Source organism: Rhineura floridana, chromosome 8 (assembly GCF_030035675.1).
Source record: "Rhineura floridana isolate rRhiFlo1 chromosome 8, rRhiFlo1.hap2, whole genome shotgun sequence".
NCBI lineage: Eukaryota > Metazoa > Chordata > Lepidosauria > Squamata > Rhineuridae > Rhineura > Rhineura floridana.
The window spans coordinates 23,982,283-24,005,797 of NC_084487.1; the positions used below are offsets into that span (position 1 = coordinate 23,982,283).

Below are 23,515 nucleotides of genomic sequence, written 5' to 3' on the forward strand. Positions count from 1 at the left end.
CAGGGATGTTCTTAAAAAAAAATCATGAGAGCAGGAAAATGGCTTTTAAAAGGAAGTTCTTCAAAGTTTGTTGCCTTAGGAGCTCTTTGGAATTCTCCAGGCTGAGACTCCCTCAGGCTCAGGTTACTAACAGTTGCAGCTGTTCTGAGGGGGCGCTGGGAGTTACCACTGCAGGAGGACAGATTAAATACACTTGAGGCAGGCCATGTTTTTCATCTCAGAAAACGAGTATGAGGCAATGTTTCCACATGGAGATGTTTCTTTTGTCCTTTTAAATTCTCCACATAGCAGACTATGAGCTAAAATCAGCATTTTATCTTACTCATCAGCAAACTACAGTATGAGGAATGATTGCAATGCAGGAAAAGACACAAAAGAAGATTCCTCCTCTGAGCACACTTGTTGAACCTTCAGCTGAGCAGTTTCATCCATCATCATCAATTTGTGTTTTTCCACTTGGTCTCATAAGTTGGCGAAGCTTAAACATTATGATGCTTACTATCAGAGGAGACAGCTAAGATAGATTCCTTCTTTCCTTAAATAGGAAAGTCTTATGTCACTGTCAGTTCTGGTGCATCCACAATGATGGCTCAATAGCAATGTTTCAAGGGCAATTTTTAAAAAGAGAAATCCTGCATCAAGTGGATTCAGTCAAATCTCTCATGCCTTTTTCGTTGTGAGGGATGTCCCACATTTGGCAAAACCCTCCATGACCGTCAAAGATTGAGAAACTGAGGAGGCAGGACTTTGCAGAATCCAGGAGGATGCAATAACAAAAAAAACTTGGCGTTATTATTATTTATCAATATATTTACATACTCCTAACCATGTAAGTCCGAAGATGATGTATAACAATTTTTAAAAATATAATCTGAGTTAGAATATGAGTTCTTCATTATGGCAAATGGAAAATATGGATTGATGCAATGGCTTCATATATAAGAAAGATACATATTTTAATAAAGATCTTTACCTTTTGGGGGAATGACTGGTTTTCCAATATAGTAAGATCAATTGGACAAAAATTATCTCAAATGATTGAGCCAGAGTGTCTAGCATTCATCTGGGATACTTATATATTATGTATAAATTAGGCATATTTCTGCCTATCATGGATTAAAGGAAGCTCTGTGGGTTCTGTCTCTATCGCAACACCAGCACCATTTTGTGCTGTGAACAAGATAGGATCACATTTAGTCTGCATGGAGGAAAATAGGTTGCAGCAAGCAGTGCTGCTGGGAGAGATGCAAAACCTAGAGCAGTTCAGTTCAACTTAGTTCCACCCTTTACACAGTGTTTATTTTTCTTCACATAAGTGAAGGGCTGCTATTCATGCATATGAAGAAAAATAAAATATTGTGCTTAAGAGACCATGGTATGGGCAAAATCTGCCCACGGCTCAGGGCCGGCTCCAGACAGCAACAGGCCCTTGAAGGCAGCTGTGATGTGATAGCACTGCCATAAGCCAGTTGTGTCAGCATGTTAGTGCACTGTGCACGCATGCCTGCTATCACCTAAGGTGGTGAAGACATGTTGACACCCTTGCTGCCATCTTGGGTGATGGCAAGCATGCACGCACAGTGCATTGACACAGGAACATGAGAAGTGGCATGGCCAGCCCACGTCAGTGGGGTTTTGCCTTGGAGGGTAGCTTCTGCTCCACAAATCCCACCATCATCGGTTTGCGGGGCACATGCTTCGCAACCTGATGCGAGAGCTTACTGCAGAGCAGAAGCTACACCCACCCAGCCCCAGGGCCCCGTCAGCCACAGAGGTCCTTGGTCAGTGCCCAACTTGGCTCCCTGCTGGCACTGGGCCTGTCACCACCATTGACACTGAGTGGACAAGACACTACTGCCAGGTACAGAGTACCCCTTCTTCACCTTGGGAAGGCAATTATAAGGTTGTAGGAGAAGGAACAGTGTGTTTCTAATGTTTCTGTCCCCCCATCCCCAATACACACACACAAAACCAGATTGGATCTGTATTGCTGCCTCCTCCTCATCTTGAATCAGGGATGCCAACAGGATTTTCTGGCCCAATATACTGTATGTGGATTGGGTTCTCTATCCCACTGGAAAAGGGGGCACATTTTTGCATAATTTTTTCTTATGAGATACAGGTATGTATCATATGCAATGTTGTGCCCTGTTTTGCGTGTGTGGTGGAAGGGCCAAAAATAAATCAGGGGCTACATACAAATAACAATATATCTGACAGACAGAATTTTGTCAGATAAAACTTTTCCTGTAATTATATTTTCATATTAGAAAAGGTTTAACCTGTTGAATTTGTTTGCTACACAGCTGTTAAAGGCATATGCCCTGCTCTCCCTCAATGCCAACCCTAACTATGAAAATAACTGGAGTTTCATGAGTAGTAAAGTTACTATAGATATTTCATCAATGAATCTTAGGCTGGCAGTGCAAAACCAGGTGAGGAAAGGGTAATAGCTCAGTGGTAAAGCATCTGCCTTACAGTATATGCAGAAGGTCCCAGGTTCAATACTCAGCTTCTCAAGGCAGGAGTCTTTCTGACTCCTGCCTAAAACCGTGGAGAGCCACTGTCATTCCATGTAGACAATACTGAGCATGATGGATCAATGGACTGATTTGGTGTAAGGCAGCTTCCTATGTTCTTATGGTATTTCAGTTGGGGTGGTGGTGGTCAAAAGAGATGCAAGAGTTATAAATTCTAGATTAAATTGCTAAATTGCAAGCAGTGTATTGTAAGAGCATCTGATGTATTTTTTTATTTATACTTCATAGTATCTATAGTAATCTTCTCAGCACAAGTCAAAGTCATCCTTTTTGGATTTTTTGAGCAAAAGGGATTTGAGTCTTTGACATGAATATACCCATTAAGTGTTTATACTAGCAGCAACAACCCATCCCAAGAATCTCCCTATTTTCCCTCTGTGAGTGAGAAAGCAATTAATCATCGCTTCCCCCATGTGGCTGCTACAGCCCCCTCCCCGTGTGGCCAACAATATAAAACATTTTGGAGAAAGCAACAGGGGCCTGCTCAATCTGTTTTAAAAAAAAAGCAGACATTGTGAGTGACTGCCACTGTTGGGGTGCAGTAGTTTGGGGGGAGCAGAGTGTCCAACCCTGGTGGTGCCTCTGAGTATAACAACATTGGGCTACTTTGAAGGGCTGATACAATCCACACTCTCTCAGTCACAATTTCACCCCCTGCAATATGTATATATTAATGATGGACTTTATTTGCCTTTGCAGGGTTATGTTCTTAATGTTTACACTCAGAAAAACAACACTTTTTGCATGAAATTAAACCTGAATTAGAGTCACACACACACATACACAGAGTCCAAAATGGCTTCAAAATGAACCAGAAAATCCCTTCTCCATTGTCTTCACTAAATGGTTTGGAGTGACATAGCTAATATGAACATTAAATTCCTGTTGGTACACCTATTTCAATATACAGTTCTTGATGCAACTGCCCTTTATTTTTGTGTATGTTGTCAAAACCTGCAGGTTAAGAAACTCCTTTTTCTACTAGTTTTTGTTGACCTCCATAGATATGTTTGCATGAGAAAATGTTAATCTTAGGAAGTCACCTACCTGCATTCCGATCACAGCATAGATAAAAAACAGCATCACTATTAAAAGAGCCACATAGGGAAGAGCCTGAAAGAAAACAAAAATAGATCATGGTATATCACTTAATAAGACAGCTGGGCCTGCTGGAGCTTGGGATATTTCAACAAGTCCCCATGTTATCAAAAGAACCTGGAGGGAAGAGACTAGAGGACAAAAGTGGCTTTGCCTACTCAATGTGCAGCAAAACGCATGACAATGTATTTATACCTGCTCTTTCACATGTTGCCACATTCTAAAGGAATTTGCACATCTCTTGGAGAGCCTGCATTTTGTAGTGGTTAGAATTTTGGACTAGGACTGGGGAAAGAGTTTCAAATAACTTCTCACCTTGGGTCAGTCTCTCATAATAGTGTACCTCACAAAGTTGGTGTAAGAGGGCATGTACAGTTCCTTCAGCTCTTTGGAGAAAAGGCAGGATATAATAATAATAATCCCCAGCCCTGGAAATGGCATGTGGCAGAAAGCAGAAACATCGATTTTTTACTACATGTTCTCTACAAGATCATTTTGAGAACAAACAAGGAATTGTTGTAATGTGTCAATCTTCCCACTAGATGCCTCTATTGGTCCATCTTTGACTTTGCCTGATCTTTGACTAAACTATCAACACAGAGAACCATTCTGCTATAATTATGTCATCAGTAAGTCTTGTTTTGCACATTCATTTTTTCTGAAATGATAATTAATACTTGTGTCAGAAAAAAACAATGTGTGAAGTGGGCCTTGCTTACTATGGACAGTATCTGTGGAACAGAAACAAATATTGGGTAATGCCCAGTATCTACTTATCTCTCTGGTATCGTAAATATCTTAGCATTTTCTTAGTGCACAGAGATGTATATCTAAAAACACAAGAAGAGCTTGCTAGATTAGTCAGTGGCCCATCTAGTCCAGCAACCTGTTCTCACAGTGACCAGCCACATGCCTGTGAAAACACACAAGCAGGACCTGAGCATAAGCACAGACTTCCCTGCTGTGGTTTCCAGCAACCGGTATTCAGAAACCTACCGCCTCTGACTGTGGAGGGAGAACATAGCTATCAGGGTTATTAGCCATTAATAGCCTTATCCTCAGTGAATTAGTACACTCTAATCCTCTTTTAAAGCCGTTCAAGTTGGTGGCCATCACTGTCTCCTGTGAGAGTGAATTCCATAGTTTAACTATTCGCTGTGTGAAGTACTTTTTTTTGTCTGTCCTTCTGAATCTTTCAACATTTAGCTTCATTGGATGTCCACAAGTTTTAGTGTTATGAGAGAGGGAGAAAAGCTTTTCTTTATCCACTTTCTTTATGCCATGCACTTGTTGATATTTTTGCAAATTTAATATTTTTGAGTGCAGTAACCTCAAAAAAAGATAACCTGATCCAACAGGCTCTTATGTTCTTATGATACTACAGCCTTGATCAGCATACTCTACTCTTCCCTACTTTAAAATTAAGAATGACTGCAGTTGCTATGTAAAAGGCAAGCTAATTCTAATAGTGTTTTCTGTTTGTAGAAGTTTGGGTCAAATGTTTTAAAATTCAGAACATGCTATAATCATAAAATCTATTCCACGGAGCAATAAAGCATTTTGAAACAAGATCCCTCATTACTTTTTATGTAACTATGAGGAAAAACTGAGGATCTTAATTCATCCATTAAGTAATGGCTTTGTGGTTCAGTGAATGTTGTTCTTACAATTATATTTATTATTTATTTAGCAGCATCAACATGTACTTTTATTTATTTTTGTTACTGTGATGTGAGACAGTGATGTTCACTGCCTTCTTATTTCTTATAATGTCAAAATTATAATAAACATTTTGGGGAAAAATGGCAATACACAGAGTGGATTTTTTTTTGAGACTTTGTGAACAACGTTTTCAACCATTGGAAAAACATAGTTTACTGAAATCACAGTGACTTTTGTTAATTTTACACATCAGGTTCTAATAATTTTCTATCATTTATTGACCTAAAAATTGTAACATTCTTAGTACATTTGTCTGAATAATCTCTAAGGATGGGATTTCTGCTCCCATTGACAGCTGACTCTTCACTTGCAGCAATCATGCTCCTTTATGATACACTACATGAGCATACTTATGTGTATAAAGAATCATGGAGGACACAGAAATAAGGACCAAGCAGCGATTCAGTAGAGGCACAGGGGCAATAAAGATGGAAAGGGGATGAGAGATACAGCAGTCTGATTTCAACAGAAGACTGTTCACTGAAGAACAAGGCTGCCGGCTTTGTTTGGAACCTGTTTTCAAAGTTCTGTCAGAAAACCCTGCAGGTTGTAAACCTGCTATATAAAAAAAGCATTAGATAAAAACAGTAGAGCCTCTGGTTCTTGTGCTATTTGTCACCAATGTGTTTTTTCTGCTCAGCTTATGGTGTGGGCTCACATGGTCTTGTGGCCATCAAGACAGGTTCAGTATTGTGTCCATAATTTAGTTACATCTGCATTAGGATATGCCCAAAGCATGCTTAGGGGGCTGGGCCTCTTGCCATTACTGGATAGTCTAATTTCTTGTCGTGGCCACAGAAGTATAATTCCTTAGTGCAAGAGGATAGTGGTTGTCAACAGGCTGACTTGACAGGCCAAATAATAATAAATAATAATAATAATAATAATAATAATAATAATTTATATCCTGCCCTTCCCCTCAAAGGAGCCCCAGAGCAGCAAACACACAAATGATAAATGAATTAACATCTAAAAATAATTCCAATACAGATGCAAACTGGGAAAGATTTCTACTTAAAAGGCCTGTTGGAAGAGGAAGGTCTTAAGTAAGCACCAAAATGACAATAGAGTCGGTGCTTGTCTAGTATTTAATGGGAGGAAATTCCAAGGGGTAGATGCCACAACAATAAAATGCCAATCCCTATATTGTGTGGAATGAACCTCCTGATAAGATGGTATTTGTGGGAGGCCCTCGCAGAGTGATTGATTGGGTATATAAGGGGTGACACAATCTTTCAATATAATATCTTTTCATATAAAATACAAAACAAACACTAAAACTAGGCCTGGTAAATACTTTGGGAAAATATGGCAAAATCACTCTTACAGAGAGATCCAACAATCCCAATTCAGAATCTAACTAAAGTCAAGTTAGAACTCTGTAGGCAGGGGAAAAATAACCAAGAGTCTTCTGGTACTTTAAATGCCAACACATTTATTGTTCCATAATAAATGTGTTAGCCTTTAAGATGCCACAAGACTCTTGGTTGTTTTCACTGCAACATACTAACATGGTTTCTGAAAATTTCATAGAATGTGTGTGTATGAATCTTCAAAATCAGCTAGTTAACATAAACAAGTTTACTGATCTTAGATTTTGAAAAACTCTATCTCATCCTGCCTCATTCCATCCACCCTAACCCTGGGATACCTGTGCTTGGAAATCAACTCTCCATTCAGGGATCCTTGCTGATCTGTATATAAATGTATAATACCAAAGCAGGTAGTAGAAGTAACAGATACATCAGCATTGTCCCAACGCAAAGCCACAAAGGAAGAAATGGAGTACCTGAAAGGACTTGATGAAGGTCCATAGCAGTGTGCGGATGCCCTCCCCTCGACTCAAGAGCTTCACCAGACGCATCACGCGGAAGAGTCGGAAAAAGGTGATTGAGATGCGAGAGTTTTCCTCTGCGTTCTGGAACCCATTGGCACAGAGGGCAGTAGTTACAACAGCAGATGAGGAACACAGACCCTGGGCCACAGAAAATGCTACTTCACAGGAAGAGCTCACTGCACTGTTCCCTTGCCTTATAGACCTGCTAATATTTCACTAGCCCCAGAGGTTCTGACAGACACACACATATAATCTGTCTTCTAGGACCATGTTGCTAAACTATTTTTTCTTTCACATACCTCAGCAGCTTTCTTGGTTCTTTAGTGGGATTTTCCAAGATCTCATTACCTCTAATTTTAACAAAAAATGTTTTTCAGTGGCCTTGCTGGTAGTGTGAGGCCCTGTTTCTGCTATTCATTTGGCTGAGAAATCATAACTATGAGGCAGAAGAAAGCTATTTCCTTTTGTATTTATTTGGACTGACAAGCTATCCCATATGTAATTTAGTCAATAGGTATAAACAGAGTTTTACACAGGCATGAGGATTTACAGCAAGATCCCCAGTTTGGTTGACTCTTGCCCACAACCTCCTGCTGTGTGAATATGGTGACAAGCAGGAAGAGGGGTCAACAAGGCACTTCAAGCCTCTGGCAATGAGCATGGCCTGGCACAGGAGGACCCCCACAGAGACACTGTCACCTAATAGCCTGATCTCCAGTCTGCTATCTTGATGATCTCGCTTGAATGTAAAACCAACCCACAATGTGATGCATGCAGTGTGCATCAGCAGAGCACTATGTTAATCTCACTGATAAAAATGGGTGCATACACAGCTATGGCCTTTGCTCCTCACAAGTGCTCTGTTCCACTTGGCCAGAAGAAATAAAAATGGCTATCTAAAGACCATCTGGTCTTTTGGGCAACATTTTTAGCCAGCATACAGGTTTGGCCTCTTGAGGTTTCTGCAAGAACTTGTTCATGTCCGCTGAAGGATATTCATGATGCTTGGAGCTGAGCATGCAGTTAACTGAAACCTGATGCTAAGGCCCAGCAGGCACAACATCTACAGAAAAATGTGCTTCATTTTGCTTCGCTTGTAACAGACCCCATGGCAGAAGTGGTAGGAGAAATCAGCCCACCAAAAAAGGAGACAGCTGGTAAGTCTTCAGCTGTAAGCAATAGCAAAATAGCAAATGCAGACTGTGTAAGTTGAGATTGGCCAATTCTGATGAAATTTCTATTCCCTGGAAAAATATCCATGACAGCAGATGCATGAATTAGATTGGAAAGCAGTATAATACTTCACATGTATTATTCCATGAATGTTCCTCTTTGCAAGAAAAATGTTAACCTTAAAGACTCTAAGGTCATCATCTATCCATGATATACGTAATCTATACTAGAATGATTTCTTCAGGATCTGACAGTACATCTTGGTGGGTTTTTTTATAGCTTTGTTCTACATGCTCACTTGTTCTCAGTGTCCTTGGTTGTTTCTCATGACCCCAAGGTATTTCCCACAGCCTGTGCATTGCCCTGATAAAGCAGTTATTTTGGCCTGGCTGCTACTGTTTAACGGTCCCTAGAGTAAAGTAGGTTTCCTCCTTCAACTGGCCTCTTCTGTTCTCACAGCTCCTGCCTTGTCCCTCCCCAATCTGATTCCCTAAGGGGCGTGTGACTAGCTTGAATATTCCTTGTGCTGCACTTATGCCAAGGCAAGAGTTTCCTAAATTAAGTGGGATTAACTAGTTTGCATTGGCTTTTGTGAGAAGTCTCCCTGCCAAGCAGACTGTGGGTGGGAGTGTTGGGAAATGAAGCTACCAAACCATGCTAAATAGACCAACAAAGGATCCAGGGTTCTTTGTTTCTTCTAGTGCCCTAGAATACTGTTCAGCTCTTCTAGTTGATGTGCTGTAGAAACATTGCCTGATGCCGTGGGAGGAAACAGCACCAAGTACATATTGTGCCCCTTTTCTCTTTCATTGCTGCAAAGCCAAGAGTTTGAGGCCAAATTATGAAGTAGTACATGACCAGGAAACAGTGCAGATCACCCCCCAACACACACACACGCGCACACACACACAGTGTATGTGTGTCTGAACTACTCACCACTGTGTATACCAGGAGAGAACAGACCCTTTGATTTCCCATCAAGAGCTCTTATACGTGCTTCTGGTATATTTTGTGAGACCCAAGTCATAGAACATAGTTGTCTCTATTATTTTTCTCGGAATAATTTTCTTTACATAAAATACATACAGGCTTTTCCTTTTGAAAAGAAGGCATTGTTAAGACGCTATAACCAGAATCCATGTTTTACCTCCATTTCAAGTCCATATTGCCTTTATTATTATACAAGGCATTTGTTTTCAATAGGCTTGTGGCCTGCAGAACTGAGTGGTTAGTTTTGACCCTTGCTGTAGTTGATTCTACATGAAAACATCTATGTTGCAGGCAGCCAGTGTGGGAGGGGAATGTTTGCTGTTCAAGGGCAGACAATTCAGCTGATATCTCAAAGGAGTCCTGTGATGAATCCAGTGCCCTAGGCAACACTGATGGCTTTTTCTCAGCATATCCACCTTGCAGAATTAAGAAAAAGGGGCTCTTAATTTATAGAGTAAACCTAACAGGCAATGTTGAACTGGGACTGAGAGAAGAGGTAAAGGAATGTCATTTTTTCTTAAGTTAGTAAACCTCTCCCCAAAAGTCCCCATATTCTCACCTTCACAAAGAAGTGGCAGATTTACACCACTATAAAGTTACCGAATTCAATGAAAGGATGGTTTTTAGCTACATTTTAGGATTGAAACCATGAAGTATTACATGATGTATATCCATTCATGTGGAATAATGCCGAGCCCTTGTGTTGTTACATCCACAGAATTACCACCATTTTAAAGACAAGCAGGAGTTACAGTGGGAAGAGATGTAACAGCCTTCAGTTAAAATTCATCTCAGTCCATCAATAAGAATACCTCAGTGTTATTATGAACTAAAGCATAATGTGTGATACATCCCATCTGCCTGTAATCAAATAAAGCATGCACATTTCTTGGAAGGTTGCAGGTGCGGCTGCCACAATGGCAGTGTGAATAAAGGTGAGGGGCAGTCAGCGACCAGGCTCAGAATAAGTGATTGTGCTAGTCCTGGCCCAAGTCAGGGTGCTTTTCCATCTCTTCTTACCCCTTGCAACAGTTCCAAAAGGGTGTACCATGGAGGGTACATGGCAGGTGGACATTGTAATTGGGGCCGAGATGGTAGTTTGGGGTTGGACAGCAAGAGCAGGGCCACATGATGGGAGCTGGAAGGTTGTGGCTGAGCAAATTCAAGCCTGGATATGTTAGATGGCTGAAGGATGTTACCTGTCCCTGGAGGGAGCCTGTTTGCAGAATCTGGACTGTGGAGCAAAGACACAGTGCCTTTCCCTTTGTCACATGACATATTCTATTTGTCTTAGTGGAGTCTTCACTGTATGGTTAACTTTCTCCCACAAAAATATGAACAAGGGCCTTGTTTATAGTTGGAAATCATTTTACAACCCAATCCAATTGCATCAAAGATCTCATTACATAACAAACAGAAAATCTTTAAAGGATTCCAGTTCTCTCTTGGTAATCATTCATTAGAAGGTCACTCTTAAGTTGACCGAAGGAAAGCTCAAGGATGCACAAGAAATACACATCATGTGCAGCATACTCAACAGCTCATGTGAACACCAGACTCAACAAACAGATACACAATATGGTGGCTTCATGCAGAGATAACTAGGCTAAGCTGTGAGACAGAAACCTAGGTGGTCAGGGTGGAGAGAGAATAAGGAGTGTATTAGGAGATTAAGAAGTGTGTCACAGAAGAAACTGGGAGGGGGTTCTGTTAGATCTTACCATAGAGGAAGAGCATTGGGTATGTTCAGCTGGCTTTAAAGAAAGGCAGACAGAGATAAGCTGTAATAAGTCTCCAGTGAAGAGGCCATTAGGCTATGTCTTGGATAACACAGGAATAACAGAACACAGCAATGGAGGAGTGTAAGGGGGGGAATAGAACAGCACAATAGAAAAGAGACTATACTGATTCTCTAGAAAGTAATGGATCAGTTTTAACACTAGTGAAATAAATGGTGCCCTGCTGCTGAATGCAACAGAATACACATTCGTACCAGTCATACGGAGGATATGAATTTGAATCCATTGACTTATAAAAAGTTGTGATCTACTAAGAAGAGGTCTGGTAGTTGCCAGTTTTTTTCTTACAGCTATTTTCTGAAACTATTTTTCCTCAGACTATAGGCCTGGAACCATTTACTTGGAATAGTTCAGTGACATTAATGACACTACTCTAGAGTAAGTGGTTTTAGGGTTGCAACTATAATAAATTGCAGGTAGAATCTGCAGGTGTAGCACCATTCTTCTCAGTATCCCACCTCTAGGATTACAACGTCTAAATTTTTTCTTTGCTAACATCTGAGTCCATTTTCAGTGCTGGTATTTCTCATGCAAGGAGAAATTGTAAATTTAAACAGACTTTTAAAGGAATAGTTGTATAAAGATTTAAGGAACTGTGGAACTGCCTTAAACTCAGATGGACCAGCAACCAGCAAAAGGCAGAGTTGATTTCTACTCTGCCTTTTAGTGGCCCTCCATGGTGTCAGCCAGGTCTTTTCCAGACTAACACTTATTAAATATTTAACTGGAAATGTCAGGAACTAAACCTGAAGTTTTGTACATGCTATTGTGCCCTTCTCTACTTCAGAAACATGGAGACAGAAATTTTATCAGATACTTTTATAGGTCTGGGTGCACCATGAGTCAATCCAGTTTATGTTTTAACCAGATCAATAACTAAATAACTGATTTTATAACTAAAACCAAAGGTAGATGTTTACATACAGCAGCTGTTTTCTTCTGATGGGATGCTAATACAATGCAAATGTTGGGTTGTAAAGAACAAAGTAATAACTATTGTCCTACCTCTTGACCAGATCGCTACCCGTTCAGTACTGCCCATTGACATTTAGTGCATGCAGGTAAGCCACAAATAACATCTATGGCATCTCGTTGTTAACTATGATATGACCCATGTTGCAGCCACATTTGTAAAAGCACTATTTGGAATGGATCCCCCACTCCATTGCATTAGACCAAATGCCATGGAAGTGCACTGGCTCTCGTGTTACTGCTGACTACATTCTGGAACTCTTAGCTCATGTTATGAGGAAAGCTCAGAGGCTGCCTTACATGCTTTCATTGTGTACTGTTTTAAATAGATCTTGTAGTTTTGGATGCCTAAAACATTCAATGGCACATATAAAATCAAAGCAAAAACACAATACAAGTAAGGTTTTTGTGCTTTTGGGGAAAGGGAGCGTGATGTGCTGAACATGGCATAATTGGCCTCAGCTAGCGTTAGGTATCATGTCTCTTTGGATTCTGCTCCTACCTAGCAGCTTGTGATTTTAGCAAAGGGTTAAAAATGATTAAAATATTGATATAACACAGATTTTTTCTCATCTTTTCCTCCCACTGATATCTGTGTCCTTTATATCTTTGAACAGTATTGTTACTATTTTATCTTCAGCTTTTTTCAGAACATTGTAGCATGTATTGTATAGCCACGTTCTGAATTTCTGTATTTTTCTAGTTTCTAAAATTAAAGAGTAAAAATACGCTCCAGATATACCATACATATTATGTACTATGGACAGTTGGCTGTGCCACTCACAAACTGGTAACCATCTGCCATACACTAAGTGCTTCTTCAGATATTATTGCTTTGCAAAACCTTAAAAACTGCCATCCTGGATGAGACAAAAGGTCTACCCATTCCAGCACTCCATCTCCAATAGTCGCCAGCCAGAAATCTCTAGGAAATGCACAAGGAAGACATGCCAGTGGTAGCCATTTCTGCAGTTTGTCTCCAGCATTTGGTAGAAAAAAGTATATTGTCTCTGTCAGAGCTTGGAAAAGTTACTTTTTTGAACTACAACTCCCATCAGCCCAATCCAGTGGCCATGCTGGCTGGGGCTGATGGGAGTTGTAGTTCAAAAAAAGTAACTTTTCCAAGCTCTGGTCTCTGTGGTTATCATGGCTAATAGCCATTATTAGATTTACCTCCATTAATTTGTCTGATCCGTTAAAAAACATCCATCCATACCATGTCTTTTTTGAGACAAGGTGATAATATTGAATGGTATGCAGTATCCTAAATGTGGATGCACCTCAGATTTCTATAATGGCATTGTAATATTTGTTATTTTATTTGTAATATTAACTTCACTAGATTCATGTCAAGTCAGAACAGGAAAACAAGGTTGCCCATCTAGCATACATTCATAATGTCTGAAGAATCATACATGAGCTTCTGTGCACAGTCTGCAAAACAGACATCTCAAATTTCTTCCTTATTAAACAGAATACAAAATTGTGTGCTGGTTCCCCCACCCCCCCAAAAAAACCATGAATAGAGAAAAGTAGTATCTCAAAATTGTATTGGCCATCGTTTATAGTAAACAAAATGAATGTGTACTAGTGCAACTGGTAAACACAACTGCACTGTATATTCTGCATAAAGGATTTCTGAACATTGTTATGGATTTTTTTAGCACTAATAAATACAGTAGTGATACAGTCTGAATATCTTGAAAGGCTGCACATTGTGTATCTGTGCTGATGACAGCTTTGTCAATGTCTGGGCTAAGGAAAAATACCTTCATTCAAGGACATATATGTTTCATGCTAATACAGTAGGGCCCCACTTTTCGGCGTTCCGTTAATACGGCTGTGCCAGCAGGGTGATCAGCCAGAGCTCCAGCCGCTGCACTACAGCTGACAGCGATCAGCTGGAGCATGTGAGCTCCCCTCGCTACAGTTGATTGCACGCTAGAGCTGATCAGCTGGAGCGCTGGGAGCTTGTGTGTTCCAGCTGATCGCTGTCAGCTGGAGCGTGGTGGCTGGAGCTCCCCATGCTCCAGCTGATCGTGCACTCCAGCTGATTAGCTGTAAGACGGGGAGCTCGCGCACTACAGATGATCGCTGTCATCTGGAGTGCGGTGGCTAGAACACAGTAGGGCCCCACTTTCCAGTGGTTTTAGCTTTTCAGCGGGGGCCTGGAATGTAACCTGCTGTATGAGTGGGGCCCTAATGTATCCTTGTCTTTGGGGAAGGCAATGGAAAACCACCTCTGAATACAGCTTACCGTGAAAACCCTATTCATAGGATCATCATAAGTCAGAATCGATGTGAAGGCTGTCCATTTCCAATATCCTTGTCTTTGTCAGAGGTCAAAGACAGATGCATCAGTTCAAATGCATAGGAGAAATGTCCACTTGCTGAAATGTTTGTGAACTCCAGAACATCCACTGTTGTCAAGGCTGGAATTCAAGGACTGGTTTTAGGAGACCATTTGTCAAGCAAGCACTGTAATTTCCACAATTAATTTGTAGATTATTGTATTTTCTCCTGGTTGGTGAGATGTAGCATTGAATGACAACTCTAATGCCTTCATAATGAAGCTTCTATCTTCTTGAAGTTAGACACCATGTGCACCTAGCATTCAGCACCTTATTGCTACCATTGCATCCAGTGAAGCATCAAGTAAATATTTCAAAATGTTTTAAGAATGGGATGGACTGTCAATAAAAAAAACTTGAGGGAAAAAGGAATGGAATGGACTACCTTATCTGCGTACCTTGTGGAAGACTAGTTGTGCAAGAGCTATGGAAAAGGTAGAATCCTTCCTATCATAGTGGAGCCATCTAGGCATATAGATAATAAATAAATGAATAATTACAGGTTATGAACTAATGCAAACAAATTTCTTCAACAAGATTTCTTCAAAATCTTCTAGATCTCTATAGAATAAGTGGTGACATACATTAATAAAATACTCTATGACAGTGGTTCTTAACTTTTTTTGGGTCACAGACCCCTTTGAGAATCTAATGAAAACTATGGACACACAAAAATAAATAAATATAATTCATTTTATTGCTTTGGACATTTTTTCCCCTCACCGGCTTCATGCCTCCCTGAAGCCCATTTGGGGACCCTTAGGGTCTATGCACCACAGGTTAAGAACCCCTGCTCTATGGCTTCAGCTAAAGCAGCAATTCTGCAATTTTAGCAAGCTTTATTGTGCTGCTTTGAATGACAGTGAATCTTAATGATAAATCTTGGATCATATCCACATCATACGTTTAAAGCACATAGATTCTCCCAAGGAATCCTACGAATTGTAGCTCTGTATGGGCTAAACTACAGTTTCCAGAATTCTTTGGGGGAAGTAATGTGATTTAAATGTGATTTAAATATATGATGTGAATGTCACCTTGATGTAAGGCAAGCTTCAATCCAAAATAAAAATAAAACAAAACCCATCACATTCCATATATTTGTGAACTCTACTGAATTTCAGTGTAAAATTATAGAAATACGAGGAGCTAAATATACACATATTATTGTTTATTTTCACAATGTATCCATAATCCTGTTCATTCTTGTTGTTACGTGCCTTCAAGTCGACTTATGGTGACCCTATGAATCAGTGACCTCCAATAGCATCTGTCATGAGCCACCCTGTTCAGATCTTGTAAGTTCAGGTCTGTGGCTTCCTTTATGGAATCTTGTTTGGCCTTCCTCTCTTTCTACTCCCTTTTGTTTTTCCCAGCATTATTGTCTTTTCTAGTGAATCCTGTCTTCTCATTATGTGTCCGAAGTATGATAACCTCATTTCCATCATTTTAGCTTCCCACAATAGTTCTGGTTTAATTTCTTCTAACGTCCAATTATTTGTCCTTTTCATGGTTCATGGTATGAGCAACGCTCTCCTCCAACACCACATTTCAAATGAGTGGATTTTTCTCTTACCTGCTTTTTTCACTGTCCAACGTTCACATCCATACATAGAGATTGGGAATACCATGGTCTGAATGATCCTGACTTTAGTGTTCAGTGATACATCTTTGCATTTGAAGACCTTTTCTAGTTCTCTCATAGCTGCCCTCCCCAGTCCTAGCCTTCTTCTGATTTCTTGACTATTGTCTCCATTTTGGTTAAGGACTGTGCCGAGGTATTGATAATCCTTGACAAGTTCAATGTCCTCATTGTCAACTTTAAAGTTACATAAATCTTCTGTTGTCATTACTTTAGTCTTCTTGACATTCAGCTGATCTGGCCAATTTAAGATATTGGCAGAGAATCCTTAAAATGGAGGATTCAGCTTTGGTGAAACAATGCTGGTTGGAACAAATGCAAATCGGGGGTTGGGCCTCCGAATGTCTGAAGTTACTGGCAAAATACGATCTCTCTCAGCCCGATGTGCTGAATTTAAATAGATTAGCCCTTCGTAACTTAATTTTCGAGAACGATGCTAGCCAAGATCGAGCTAGTATCATGATGGCCCCCTACTCTCGTTGGTATCCACGTTTTAAACTAAATCACTTTATGTCCAATTATCTTGATACTCTAGACAGAATTAAAATCAGAAGAGCTTTTACAGCTCTCCGATTCCAAGCTATGCCCTCAGCCTTTCTAGATGGCAGGTATAAAGGCATTCCTCTGGCTTTACGCCAATGTTCATACGGCTGCACTGCTGTAGACGAAATTGATCACTATTTACTACACTGTCCTCTCTACGAACAACCTAGAAAAGAATTCTTAAAAACACTTTTAGAACCTATAGCATCTTACTCCGACGAGGTTAAGGTAATTATACTTCTATCGGACTACTCCAGATCAGTTTCTCTCATGGTCGCAAATTTTGCGATGGCCGCACAAAAATTGAGGGAGCTTTTTATCCAAGGTTAACAGTTTTATAGGCGTATCCTGTTTTTTCTGTTTTAATATATTTTTGACATACTCTTAATATATTGTTTGTATCTGTGTATGTATTTGCAAAAGGCTTATGGCTAGGATTGCAATAAAGTTGTTGTTGTTGAAAGGACATTCAGCTGTAGTCCTGCTTTTGTGATTTCCTCTTTAACTTTCATCAGCATTTGTTTCAAATCGTTACTGGTTTCTGCCAGTGGTATGGTATCATCTGCATATCTTAAATTATTGATTTTTCTCCCTCCAATTTTCACACCTCCTTCATCTTGGTCCAATCCCGCTTTCCATATGATATGATCTGCATATAGATTAAACAAGTAGGGTGATAAAATACACCCGTCACACCCCTTTCCGATGGGGAACCAATCAGTTTCTCCATATTCTGTCCTTACAGTAGCCTCTTGTCCAGAGTACAGGTTGTGCATCAGGACAATGAGATGCTGTGGCACCTCCATTTCTTTTAAAGCATTCCATAGTTTTTCATGATCTACACAATCAAAGGCTTTGCTGTAATCTATAAAGCATTATCCAACGTATGTTTGGGATATGATCTCTGGTGCCTCTTCCATTTCTAAATCCAGCTTGGACATCTGGCATTTCTCGCTCCATATATGTTAAAAGCCTTTGTTGTAGAATCTTGAGCATTACTTTACTTGCATGGGATATTAAGGCAATAATTCAATAATTACTGCATTCCCTGGGATCACCTTGCTTTGGAATTGGGATGTATATGGAATGTTTCCAGTCTGTGGGCCATTGTTTAGTTTTCCATATTTGTTGACAATTTTTGTCAAAATTTGGACAGATTCAGTCTCAATAGCTTGTAGCTTGGAGGCACTGTTTTACAGTGGTTCCGATCCTTTCTCTCTGACAGGCATCAACAGGTAGCATTGGGGGATGAGGTCTCAGACCCTTGGCCCCTCATTTGTTGAGTGCCACAGGGCTCTATCTTCTCTCCCATGCTATTTAACATCTATGTAAAACCGCTGGGAGCCATCATCAGGAGTTTTGGGCTGCGGTGTCACCAATATGCTGATGACACACAGCTCTATCTCTCTTTTAAATCCTCGCTGGAGTTGGCTGTGGAAACCTTGTCCAAGTGACTGGAATCCGTGAGTGGGTGGATGGGAAGGAACAGGTTGAAGCTCAATCCTGATAAGACCGAGGTGCTGCTTGTGGGTGACAGGGGAAGGTTAGGTGTTGTTGACCTGAAGCTTAATGGGGTGAGTCTACCCCTGAAGGATCAGGTCCGCAGCCTTGGGGTTGTTCTTGATTCCAAGCTGTCCATGGAGGCTCAGATTTCGGCAGTGAGCCGGGCAGCTTGGTATCAGCTACACCTTATACGGAGGCTGCAACCCTACCTCCCTATTCATCAGCTCCCACTGGTAGTACATGCTCTGGTCACCTCTCGATTAGACTACTGCAATGTGCTCTACGTGGGGTTACCTTTGAAAATGGTCCGGAAATTACAACTGGTGCAGAATGCGGCGGCTCGTCTGCTCACAAACAGCCGCTGCCGTGATCACATTATGCCAGTATTATTTCATCTACATTGGCTCCCAGTTGTTTTCCGGGCCCAATTCAAGGTGTTGGTGTTAACCTTTAAATCCCTATACGGTCTCGGCCCAGTTTACCTGAAGGAGCACCTCCAGTACCACCAACTAAGCCGCCTGACTAGATCAGCCACTCAGGGCCTTCTCTCAGTCCCACCGACGAAAACAGCTAGGTTGGTGGGGACTAGAGAGAGGGCATTTTCAGTGGCGGCCCCCACTCTGTGGAACTCCCTCCCGTTCGATCTTCGCCATGCCCCTTCCCTGGATATATTTCGCCGAGCCTTAAAAACTTGGCTCTTTGGACAGGCCTTTGGGATCTCCGGGATGGGCTAAAATTGTTTAAAATTGTCTATTGATTGCCCTATATTGTTTTATACCGCTGCTGTTTAAAATGGTTATTGTTGACTGCATTGTATTTTATGCTGTATTTATATTGTATTTTATTGTATTTTAATGTGTACGTCGCCTAGAGTGGCTTCGGCCAGATAGGCGACACAAAAATTAAATTTATTATTATTATTATATTATCTATTGGTATGCCAGTTGTTCCTGGTGATTTGTTTCTTCCAAGTATTTTAAGAGCAGCTTTCACCTCACATTCTACAATTTCTGGTTCTTCATCATACTGTTCCTCCATGAACGAATCTGTCGTCCTTGCATCTCTATAGAGTTCTTCAATGTATTGCTTCCATCTTCCTTTTATTTCATCACAGTCAGTCAGTATGTTCCCCTGTTGATTATTCAACATCCCTACTCTTGGTTTAAATTTCCTTAATTTCTTTAATCTTTTGGAATAGGGCTCTTGTTCTACCTTTTTTGTTATTCTCTTCCATTTTTATACAATAACTATTGCAATAGATCTCTTTGTCCCTATGTACTAGTTGCTGTATTGTTGCATTTAGGGTATTTCTGTCTCCTTTTGCTTTTGCTTTCCTTCTTTCTTTAACAATTTTAAGCGTTTCTTCAGTCATCCATTGAGGTCTCTCTTTTTAACTAGAGGTATTGTCTTTTTGCGTTCTTCCCTGATGATGTCTCTGACTTCACTCCATAGTTCTTCTGGTTCTCTGTCAACCAGGTTTAAAGCCTCAAATCTGTTTCTTATTTGATCTTTATATTCTTCTGGGGTGTTATTTAAATTGTATTTTGGCATTATGATTGCTTTGTTCTTCTTCTTTAGCTTTACTCTGATTTTTTATATGACCAGTTCATGATCTGTACCACAGTCTGCTCCTAGTCTTGTTTTCGCAGAAAGTATGGAACGTCTGCATCTTCTGCTACCAATTATATAATTGATTTGATTCCTATATTGACCATTTGGTGACATCCACATGTACAGTCTTTTGCTCAAAAAATGTGTTTGCAAGAAACAAATTATTGGCTTCACAAAATTCAGTAAGTCTTTCTCCTGCTTGATTTCTATCTCCTAAGCCCCATTTTACCACAATTCCTAGTTCTTCTCTCTTCCCTACTTTTGCATTCCAGTCCCCCATGATTATCAGCACATCTTGTTTCAGTGTGTGATCAATTTCTTCCTGTACTTCTGTGTAAAATCTCTCCAATTCCTCTTCTTCTTTGTTTGCCGTTGGAGCATAGACTTGGATGATGGTTATGTTAATAGGTTTCCCATTTAATCTCATTGATATCATTTGCTCAGATCTTGTTTTATAGCTCCTAATTGCTTTTGCTACATCACTTCTCACTATTAAAGCAACTCTATTTTTTAATTTCTCATTTCCTGCATAAAATACTCTGTAGTTGCCTGAATGAAAATGTCCCATTCCCATCTATTTTAATTCACGCATGCCATGTATTTTAATGTGGGTGCGTTCCATATCTTGCTTGACGATTTCTAACTTTCCCTGGTTCATGCTTCTCACATTCCATGTTCCTATTGTGTACGTTGTACAACTCCGGACTCTCCTTTCGCATCTGTGCGCATCAGCCTCTGAGTTTCTATTCGGCTTTGACCCAGTGGTGTCATTAGTCACAACACTACTTGTACTTGTCCGTTGTTCTTCCCCAGTAGCTTGGTGAGTGCCATCTGACCTAGGGGTCTCATTTTCCAACACTATCTCATGTTGCATTTTGTATATTCTGTTCATAGGGTTTTCATGGTAAGAGGTATTCAGAGGTGGTTTACCAGTGCCTTCCTCTGAGTTTGGATGCACCTTAGTCTGGTGTCTCAGCTTTGACCATTCTGCCTTGGGTGCCCCTGCTAGGAGTCTAGCCTCTTGTTCTAGACTCCTGACGGCATTGCTCTCAGCTTAGTCAACACTTTTAAACCCCCTCAACACGTTAAGGAGTGAGCCTGCACATTAGATAGTGTCAATAACACAAAGATGTGGTGTGATAATTAAACTCACAACTCTCTAAGAAACAAAAAAAAATTGAACTATGTTCATTGGTAATGCTTTTTGACACACAAGTTTGCTGCAAGTTTGCCTTTTGTCTAAAAGATTAAGCAATTGCTGAAAAAGTGTCTTTATGGAGCTTACAGCTGTGAAGTGACTTATCGGTCAAACTGCTCTGAAGGATTTAATATTGCTTCATACTAACACTAAACACCCAGATGTAGATCCAGAGCTATACTCAAATCTGTCATTGATCAAAAAGTCTTAAGTCACAGCGGAAGTAGGCAATATCATCTCTAGCCATCCTTGGATTACAATCTTATGGAGTTGTCCAATGTTTGACATGCGGTCAGGCAGCTGAATTTGGCGATGGGAAGAGCAGGAATTTAGTGTATTTGAAGTGTATTCTTCCCTTGTTTAAGCCTTTAAGCCTACTGTTCTTCATTGACATAATTATTGATAAAAAGCATCTTCTTGAGGGCAGCATACACATAGCACGACAAGACCAACAGAATACCCCCTTTGTGTGGTAATACTTGACTATGGTATCTGCATAGGACTCTCTAAGCAGAATCACATATGAGTAGTAAAAAGCAAAAGTGAAATATGGAACATTGCTCAAACCTCAAGTTTTGATGAGGTGAAAAGATCTCTTGGGATCAGAGTAGAAAGTTCACTTAAAGAAAAATCAGTATTAGGAATTATTAATAAAGGGACTAAAACAAATCAGCAGGTATGACAATGCCATTATAGAAACCTTATTGTACATCCACTTCAGAATACTATGTGCTATTCTGGTCATCCCATTTCAATGAATATATCTAAGCAGGCTGGAGTAGGGTGGGGAAATATGGTAAGAGTTCCTTAAATTATGAAGAGAGTGGAGTGAGTGAATGTATATTTATGCTTTTTTCTGAAATTAGTATAATCTAGAGTCATTCAGTGCAGTTGACTGGCAATAGTTTTAAAACAGACAAAAACATATAGTTAAATTACAAATTTTTGGGGGGCCATATGAAAATGGCCTTTAGTTTATGTAGCTTCAAAATAGGATTAGATAAATGCATGGAGGACAGGTTAATCCATAGCCATTATAATTATTTATATAGCACCATCTATGTACACGGCATCTGACAAAAAGTAGATTTGACAGGTCCCTAGCCAAAGGATTTACAATCTAAAAACAGATACAAGGGAACAACAGTGGAAAAGGAGGGAAACAGAGGCAAGGGTAAACAGAAGAAGAAGATGCCATTATTTCAATTGGACATACTTCAGCTTACATACAATAGGGTATTGGGACTAGGGGTTGTTTTCAGAGAAAAAGATTAATTCGATGAGTGATCTGAAGGAAATATGGGAGGTGATCTCATGGAGGCATTTCCAGGCATTAGGGACAGCAAGGGACAAAGCCTGGAGTTATTTCAGAGAGGGGAGATATTTGGATGATTGAGGGAAGTGGAGCTGGATGAGTGAAGGTCACAAGTGGGGATTTATCAGGATATAAGAGTGGGGGGGAGGCAAGGCCATGGATGTTTTTTGAAGGTAAGCTTGTTCAGGATCTGCTGGGATTTAAGGTGTTCAGAGTGTTAAAAATAAGTGAATAATTTTGGCAGCAGAGCACTGGATTAATGAAAGTGTATCAAGGTGAGCCATGGAAGACCATGGAAAAAATGACTGTAGTAATCAAAGTGGGAGATAACAAGAGCATGGGTTAGCTTTCTGCTGAGGGTCATTAGCCATGATAGCTAAAAACTGAATTACTGTATTCAGGATCTTATTAGCCAGTGCTGTGAACAACTGTCAGGTTATGGCTATTTCCATGATGCCTTCTTTGAGAGCTTCCTGGGGCATCTGGCTGGGGAGAGTATGCTGTTGGTCTGACCTGGTGAGGCCATTTTTATGTGCTTAGAAAAACGAGATTGGGTCCCAGTTATTGTTCTCATGTACATGGGAGACAGAATTAAGTGCTCCACATTCAGCATAGCTTCTAAGGTTCAGGGGTGCTAGGTAAGTTTCCTAGTGCGATTACAACCTTCACATCCTTTTAGGAAAGGACTATAGCTGAGAAGCTGAGCACATGCTTTGCGTGCAAAAGGTACTGGGTTCATTCTAAGCGTTGAAAAGACTCCTGCCTGAAACCTTGGAGTGCTGCTGCCAGTTAGTGTCAACAGTACTGAGCTAGATGGACCATGGTCTGACTCAGTATATGCTTCCAATGCATAAGCCTACTTCATACAATTAATTGTTCCATCAGATTTTTCTTCAACCTACCTTGATGTGCACTATATTCAATATACAACACTTTGTGATGCAAGCCCGAAGTCAAAATACACAGTGACTGGTTGAAATATTGAATGTGCTGAAGATCTATCTAGCACTTCTTAAGTCTGAAACTAGACTATATATATACCAAAGAAACTATACATGAAGACTGTGATGTCCCTGTATTTGAATATCTGTAAATATGGTAAGTGTGGGTTTATTAAGTGATATATGCTAAGTGACTGAGTAAGAGGGGGGAGTACATGGGCTAGAATGCTGGAGAATGTTGGATGATGATTGGCTGAGTGTTTGAATGGCTGAAGGTATA

At 40.3% G+C, this 23,515-nt stretch overlaps 1 protein-coding gene across 1 annotated transcript in view; it reads right to left on the reverse strand.

Moving 5' to 3' along the window:
- Positions 1 to 23,515, reverse strand: part of CACNA1C (calcium voltage-gated channel subunit alpha1 C) — a 722,305-nt gene that overhangs the window by 42,966 nt on the left and 655,824 nt on the right. Inside the window, exons 32-34 of the mRNA XM_061638625.1 lie at positions 11,082 to 11,114; positions 7,150 to 7,278; positions 3,588 to 3,653 (exon numbers count right to left, since the gene is read on the reverse strand). Coding sequence (XP_061494609.1) covers positions 3,588 to 3,653; positions 7,150 to 7,278; positions 11,082 to 11,114 — 228 coding nt within the window. The remainder of the gene's footprint in view (positions 1 to 3,587; positions 3,654 to 7,149; positions 7,279 to 11,081; positions 11,115 to 23,515) is intronic.